Here is an 8,935-nt window from a genome sequence, read left to right on the forward strand (position 1 = left end):
ATTCCATCTCAGTTGTCGCACACTAACCCTTGGCCTTCGTTCTATGAGGCACGATCCATGATAATTCTTAATGTATCTCGAAAAAAATCAACAATAATAACAAGCTGTTCAAAACCCCCCACCAGCGATCGATACGGCTCTAGCCACTACAACCACACCATTCGACAACCAGTGTTCAACAATAAAATTCGGGAAGTCTAATCATAGTCGAGGTTGCAACAGTTATCGGGGTAACAATATGGTTCGTGGGTAATACACAAGTGGAAGGAGTCGATCGAGTTTCAATTATTATCCTGGCTCACAATATCAGAATTGGCAAAATAATCTTTAGGATTATCATCCAAGTTTCGTGAAGCCACCTCCGTGGTGCCCTTATCCAACATAACCATGGGCTCGGCCCAGTTATTACAACAACCCGTAACCTATTTACAACAACAGTTCTAAAGTTGGGATATTGGGACCTTTACTCCAACAACATCAACAACAGGCGTATGCTCAATCCAAGCTTCTACACCAAATGACATTAAATCGGCTATGTGTACTATGAGCTTGAATCCTCCGGACAATAATTGGTATTTAGACATGGGTGCTTCATTTCACATGACAGGTTCTTAAGGTAAGCCTTATCTTATTCTCAATCAAAGTTTCCTCGATAAATTATTGTTGGGAATGAGAACACTATTCCCATACACGGTTTGGGTCATGCTTCCTTACCTTCTCTTAACCGTCCTCTTTACTTGTCTAATATTCACCAAATTTAATTAAGAATCTCCTTTCAGTTCGTCGTTCATCTACTGATAGTTCTATTTCTCTTGAATTTGATTCCATTAGTTTTACCTTGAAGGGTTTTCTGAAGGAAACTCCAATCATACGATGTAATAGTTATGTTGATCTATATCCTTTCAATGCCACCTTCCTTGAACAACATCTCAACTCTCCTTCTGCCTTCTCTATCATTTCTTCTGATTTGTGGCATCATCGCCTTGGTCATCCAGGCGAATCTATTTTAAAGAATCTTAGCAACAAACGTTACATCTCATGTAATTCGAAATTGGCAATAAAATTTGTCAATAATGTATCTTTGGCAAACAAGTGAAATTACCTTTCTCTGCTTCTACTTCTTTAACTTATGCTCCTTTTGATCATTTATAGCGATTTATGGACATGTCCCATAATTAGTAATGAGAGTCACAAATACTATATACTTTTTCTTGATGACTTCACCAATTACCTATGGACTTTTTCCATTGGACAAAAGTCTAGTGTTTGTTCTATCTTTTCTATATTCCATGCTCACATAATGACACAATTATAAACACCAATTAAAACATTCTTATGTGATAATGGTACAGAATATAACAATGCCGCATTTCATAATATTTGTTCTAAGAATGGCATGGTCTTTCTTTTTTCATGCCCTTATAAATCTTCTCAAAATGTAAAAAAGATCACGTAAAATTCGATCAATTAACAATATTATTAGAACCCTTCTCGCGCATTCTAAAGTTCCTTCAAAGTTTTAGCAACACGCTCTTTCTATGACTACCTATATTCTTAATATCCTTCCTAACAAAACCATCTGTCTACACAAGTACTCTACAATCGCATCCCATCTTATCAACATCTAGGCACCTTCAGATGTTTATGCTACACAATTATTTTATCCACTAAAATCAATAAAATTCATCCTCGTTCATTACCATGGGCGTTTTTATCGAGTATTCTCCCTATCATCGAGGCTATGAATGCCATAATTAATCTTCCAATAAAATCATTTTATTTCGTCATGTTATGTTTGATGACAACACGTTTCTTTTTACTTCTCTACACACCCCCACAAATGACTCCTACGAATTTCTCACTTCATCTTTCATTCATTTTTCTTTCCTAGGTAACCCAACACTTCTGTCCCAACTTCAACTTCCGGTCCAACACTCTCATGCCTTATTTCTTCCTCACAAAAGGCCCAACAATCCTTTGTGCAACAATCCACATATCACTCTTCAAATCCTCCAAGCCTAACTCAATTAAATACTCCGAATTCCACCTCATCTGGGCCTCCCTCTTCGAGCCATTCTACACCCTAAAATGCATCTCCAAACCTTCCATCTTCTACTACTGCTATTGCTAATAACATTGCACTACTTTATATCACGTATGTTAATCCTACTCTTCCTCATCGCACAATGACAACTAGTGCAATGTCGGGTATTTTTAAACCAAAAGCACAATTCAATTTATCCGTCACATCTCCAAACTCTTCATCAATCTCTCCCATTCCTACCACTCCAAAAATGGTCTTTAATGGTATAAAATGGAAGCATGCCATGTATGAGGAATACAAAGCTTCGATTGATAATAAAACTTGAATTCTTGTCCCGCAAAAACCTAACATGCAACCAATAAGGTCAATGTGGATTTTCGTCATAAGGTGCATTCAAATGGCTCATTCGAACGCTATAAAGCACGTCAAGTTAGTGATGGACGTGGTAAACAATTAGGCATCGACTATCATGAAACTTTTAGCTATGTTGTTGAACCTGCTACTATCCATATTGTTCTTAGTATTGTTATCTCTAAGTCTTGGCCTATCCATTGACTTTATGTGAAAAACATTTTTCTTCATGGTGATCTTAAGGAGACGGTATATATGTACGTTTGGGTTTCGTGATCCGCAGAAACCAGATCATGTTTGTCTTTTGAAACGCTGGCTTTATGGTTTAAATTAGGAACCTCGTGCATGGTACCAATAATTTACGGATTTTGCTTCTACTATTGACTTCAAACATAGCAAATGTGATCACTCATTATTCACATATTATCACGGTTCTAATGTGGCATATCTTCTTTTATATGTCGACGACATTGTGCTTATGACTTCAAATGATTCCTACGCCCGCATCTCATGTCTCTTTTTGCACAAGAATTCTCCATGAAATATCTTGGTCCGTCAAGTCCGTTCCTTGGCATTGTTGTCACTCGTGACAAACATAGGTTATTCCTAAGTCAACATGCATATGCGACTGACATAATTAATCATGCAGGTCTCGCTTCTTGTAATCTCGTAGCGACTCCGGTGGACACACAAGGTAAAATCAACGCTGCTTTAGACAAGCCCGTAGCTAACCCAACCACGTATCGTAGTCTAGCAGGTGCACTTCAATACTTAACCTTTACCCGGCCAGACATAACTTACGCGGTGCAAAAAGTATGTCTTCATATGCATGATCCCCGAGAAACTCATATCAATGCCATCAAACGCATCCTACATTATATTCAGGGAGCAACACCCCTTGGGCTTCGTATTATGAAATCATCTTCACATAATCTCATTGCATACACAAATGCTAAATGGGGCGGTTATCCTGAATCACGTAGATCGACATCAGGATATTGTGTATATCTTGGGATAATCTTATATAGTGGTCATCTAAACGCCAATCCACTATTTCTCGCTCAAGGACCACGTGGTGTAGCAAATGCAATAGCGATATCGGGTTGGTTACGTAACTTGTTGTTAGAACTGCATTGTCTTGTATCGAAGGCTACACTTGGTTTTTGTGATGATGTCAGTGATATATACTTATCCGGAAATCCTGTTCAACATCAGAGTACCAAGCACATTGAGCTTGACATACATTCTGTCAGGGAAAATTAGCACGGGGTCAAGTTAGAGTACTTCATGTCCCGACTTGTTTTCAGATAGTTGATATCTTCACCAAAGATCTACCTCACATACTTCTTGATGACTTTCGTTCCAGTTTGTGCATTCAACCTCTGATAGCGTCGACTGCGGGAAACTAATAGAGTCGATTGCGGGAAAGTAATAGACAATATCGACTATAATTATTCTGTAACAAACTCTGTATTAGTTTTGAATAGTGTATATCTTGTAATTCTTCTCCCAAAATAGTGGATAGGTAATTATCACATACATTACCTTAGATAGGAGATTGAATTTGTATACATTAAGGAGTCATGAAAAAATCAAACATTATATTCTATTAGAATTATTACTATCCAATTGAATACGGTTTAAACGAGTTATCTCTATCTCCGATCATTTCACTCATCACGCTAAGATATCTATATGGTCATATAAAGCTCTAAAATGATGATGTCATCATTAAGCTAATTACTCTTTAATTTTCATAATTATGATGTTATAATTTTATATTAATTTGATTAAAAATAATACAAAATCTTTTATAAAAGAAAATACTAATCTCTCCTAAATTTTAATTTTCCAAAAAAAAATTTAAAAGACATTTATTAATACTAATAATAATTATTATTATTAAACATATAAATACTCAACTTTGAGTGAACTTTATTATTATTATTTACTTTTAATATAATAATTATATAATTATATTTGTAAAAATAACAACAATTTTCTTAGTTAAACGGGTCATTAAAATAAATGAATTTAGCATTTACATTCACTAATACTTAAAACATGTCATTAAATTGTTTTATTTAAATAAACCCGTAATTTTACGGTTCATTTCACGTAAAATTTTAACTTAAAACCTATTATCCGTATATTAGGACGCCAACCAGTTACCCGTGTTATTGTACCAATTATTTACACTTCTTTTTCAAACAAGTAACATGCCTGATACTGTGAAAATTAATAGTACAATAAATGGTTTAGTTGTAAATGTAAATGTAAATCAACGGTGTTCGGTAGGTATACTATTTAAAAAAGAGAAAATATCAATGCGAAGTTGTACTCTGTTACTTAATTTTCTAAATTTTTATTGGGTTTCCATTTGCAAAAATATATATCATGGTTCAACTTCAAATGTGATATTATCCTCTTAACTGTATAATCACCCTTAATCTTTAATTGAGATAAGAAATAACCCTAAATTATAGGGGTACCACAAAATAGCAAATTCTAAGGCCACCATGACATACTTCCTTCATTCGTTCATGAGACTAAATGTCACATCAGCGTCTATTAACATTTTATCATTAGGACTAATTAAGCACTAAACACTGTTAAGTCCCAACCATAAAATCTTTCTTCACTTTTTTATTTAAAATTTATAATTAATTTTACAGTTAGTAAATTTCTTTTCTATTAAACATAGAATTTACATTATAGAAAATTAAACAGACGATTACATAAATAAAAAACTTCATTTACATAGAAGAAATTAAATTCCTATAAAAATATAATTAAATCCTAAAAAAATTACATAAATTTAAAACTACGATTACATTGATTAGTAAAACTACAAGTACATAAATTAAAATCACAGAATTGGCCCAATCGTGTCATTATTCATATAGCCTTCATCACTATTCTAGATATTAAGCTCGGAAAATATATTCTTAGAATACAACTCGATACGTTCCGATCGTACCACAACTTCCTGTCGACTTTTTCATATCATTTTTTGTCGTGCTTAAGAAACACGAGTTGTTCTTCGTCTTCATCAAAATATTCAAACTCTGATGCCTTGCAATCAACGTGTTCTCTTAAAAAAATCGAACAAGCAGGAAAAATTAAAGCCGGTAACATTAATATGATCAACATTTCTTTCCATCCACAATAGTACTCTTTCATGTCTTCGGTAGTAGCAAGGGTGTTATATGCAAGGCGTTAGATGACATGTCACAAGTTGACGGAACGTGACACCCCTAACACGACGTCACCATCTTACGGATAGGGGCGTTAGTCACTTGGTTGACGGAAAAAAGGGTCGTGTAAGAAGTAATAGTTGTAGGTTAATTTTTGATGTGGGTTTTGCAGGTACAGCAGGTACGATTACTCGAATGGGCGTTTTGGTTTCGAACCTGCGAGCAAACAAGAAACAAATATGGGTTTTTCTTTTTTTCAGCCAAACGGGATTCGATACATATTTATATATAGTATTAATTTATTTTTGCTTTATTTCCAAACATTCAATCAAATTTTACCACACCACCCAAAATCTTTTCACTCAAATTTACCTCTGATATTTAACATTCACCATTATTTACTTTCACTCTATAACATTATGACATTGTCATATCAGCCAAAAAGCATCATTTACCTACACGTCACATTTAAAGTTATAAGTGGTCTTGTTAAATTTTAATTCGATGAAGTACGAAACACATAAGAATACACCATGTTTTTCGGAATATAGTAGATCGTTCCCAATGTTCTAACCAATCTCTCGTGATTGGCTTCGTCAATTATAATGCCAATGGCACGTCTACTTGATTGGCTCGCTAATTATCTCTGGTGTTCCATTTCGTCAATCCAATGCATATTCTATCACAAGATATCTGTTATGTATACTTGTACATATTGTATCATATTTGTACATTGATTTAATAAGTAATTGATTGATTTAAATTATGTCTTTCAATAGAGTTTGTTCAAACGACAAAATCTGTAAAATTTAACTTAAAATATAATATAGTAATTAATTTTTTATATAAATAAATAAATAGCTTTAACTTTTAGCTATTTATCAAGTTGGCTTGAGTTGACAATAAAATATGAAGACAAAAATCCAAAGTTAACATAACCAATCACAACCGTAAAATAAAAAATGCAACTCAAAATTAAGTAAAAAATAAAAATTCTAAACACATTACACAATACACATAAAAAAAATGTTGATCATAACCAATGAAAGTTACATCAAAACATGCAAATTAATAACTTAACGTCTATAACAATCATATCAATCACATTCTTCTACAATTTGAGAATACAAAACTTAATGATGTTGGTACCTTGATAAACAACAGGAGTATTGTGGGAGGAGGGGGGTTGAATACAATTTCTTTTAGTTAACTTAATAGTTAAACACAGTTTAGTATTCAAGCATGTAATTTAAGTAGAGTCAAAGATAATTTTCAACGGTTTATTCTTTATTGATTAAATCACAAAGAATTACAACTATCCTTGGCGGAATAATAGTTGGTTGATACAGGTTTACCTAGATTATAGCTATGAGGATATACTTAAAGCTATTACACGTTTTGGACTCTAAATAATAAAACTCGCACCACGATTTGTTACAATAGTGGATACAACAATTTATAGTAGTCCTATTATCCGTGTAATTGTTCCATTGTCCACTGGTACATAGGATGTCTGTACTTGTAGGGACAACTGCATCAGAGAGCGTGCTCTCCCCTTTCCTCTTTGGTAGCTATTTGCAGGAACACCACAATTCGGTTTGGCACCACTATTTGTTTATACAAATAAAATGTTGTGTTCCCTAGGCGTTGAAAAAGTATAACACATGTCTGCACATGCGTTAAACTTCTGCATTCTCACGTGGTCTTGTAAGGTCACTTGTCAGCCGCCGACGCGTGCCCTTTTCTGTTCAACTTTGTCTTTAACTTCTGTTGAATAGTACGAATGATGTAGACCACTCAAAAAATCACTATGCTTGTAATGGAGCATAGCTGTCTTGTATTGTAAGCTGCATTCCAGCTGCGCTGGTTCTTCATTGCTGAGACACTTGATATTCTTGAATTGCTGAGTACACATCCTGTGCTGATTGAAGACTACTGTCTATCTTGTGCTGATAGACTAAGCAGTAAACTAAACACTCGACACAGCAATATCTGCTGTCTATACACGAACAAACTTGTGCTGGCTGCACATAACATTTTAGTGCAAATAAATTACAGTTTTGTCATAATTAAATCCTTAACTATTTTGGGGACTCAACAATCTCCCCCTATTTGATGATGACAAAACCTATGACATTAAGAGAAAACACTAAAACCAGCACTAAGGGACTTAATGAAAAATTGGCAGTAAGTTTGTCCCTTTTTGGTTTGTTTTGGGATCTTTTGCTGAGTTATCATGATGTTATGCGAGGCGTATATGAAATAGTGTATATTTTACTAGGAAAAACTATTAAATACGATACAATTTTACACAAGATATTTATTTATTTATAGAATGGATATACCTAAACCTTGCTACAACACTTATAGGCAGTGTACCTAATCGTACAGTAGTGTAGTTTTTAGTAAGTCCGGTTTGTTCCACAAGGAAATCTTTAAACAAAGCTTAACGCTATATTAGTTTTAATTTATAAAAATACAAATATATATATATATATAAGTAATATTATTATTATAAAGGGGGGTTTTTACCGTTTAATGACCGGTTTGTCGATTTTTAAAACTTTAGTCTCAGTTAAAACCTAATGTAAAATATTAAATAAATAAAAGACTTAATTTAAAGCGTAAAGTAAATAACGATAATGAAATTGCGAATAATAAAAGTGCGATAAAATAAAATTACGATAATTAAAAAGTGTGATAATTAAAAGTGCAATTAAATAAAATGACAATAAATAAAAATGTGATAATTAGAAGTGCAATTAAATATGAAAATAAAGGAATTATGCTTATTTAAACTTCCGTAATCATGATGTTTGACGTGTTAATTTTAGTTTATTCTCATGGGTTAATTGTTCTTTGTCCTGGATTATTTAATATGTCCGTCTGATTTTTGTCCATAACAGTCCATCAGTCATAAATATAAAGTGCGAGTATCCTCGTCAAATTATCCTTATATCCGAAGTCAAATATTCCAACTAATTGGGGACTTAAACTGTAACAAGGTTTTAATACTTTGTTTAATAATTACACCAGGATATCAACTGCGTGTAACCCAAGGTTTTAATACTTTGTTAACAATTACACCAAGTGTCCTTGTATATAATTTCACCCCTGTTTTAATAATTCTAGTGACTATTAATCCATTCCCGTGTCCGGTTAAATGAACGATTATTCGTACATATAAATATTCCGCCCATCGTGTCCGATCGAGTGTATATGGTTATTTATAGGGACGTCCAATTGTAAATCTTTATATTAAAATTAACAAACTATCATTTAGTTAAACAAATATAAAGCCCATTAATAGCCCATAGTCTAATTTCCACAAGTGTCGTTCTTT

General features: G+C 33.4%; 1 protein-coding gene across 1 annotated transcript; it reads left to right on the forward strand.

Annotated features, from left to right (window-relative positions):
• The first annotated feature begins 2,905 nt into the window (after positions 1 to 2,905).
• Positions 2,906 to 3,658, forward strand: LOC139874753 (uncharacterized mitochondrial protein AtMg00810-like). The gene has a single exon (XM_071862154.1). The coding sequence runs from the start codon at positions 2,906 to 2,908 to the stop codon at positions 3,656 to 3,658; it is 753 nt and encodes a 250-aa protein (XP_071718255.1).
• The last annotated feature ends 5,277 nt before the right edge of the window (positions 3,659 to 8,935 follow it).

This window comes from Rutidosis leptorrhynchoides, chromosome 11, assembly GCF_046630445.1.
Source record: "Rutidosis leptorrhynchoides isolate AG116_Rl617_1_P2 chromosome 11, CSIRO_AGI_Rlap_v1, whole genome shotgun sequence".
In the NCBI taxonomy this organism is placed as follows: Eukaryota; Viridiplantae; Streptophyta; class Magnoliopsida; order Asterales; family Asteraceae; genus Rutidosis; species Rutidosis leptorrhynchoides.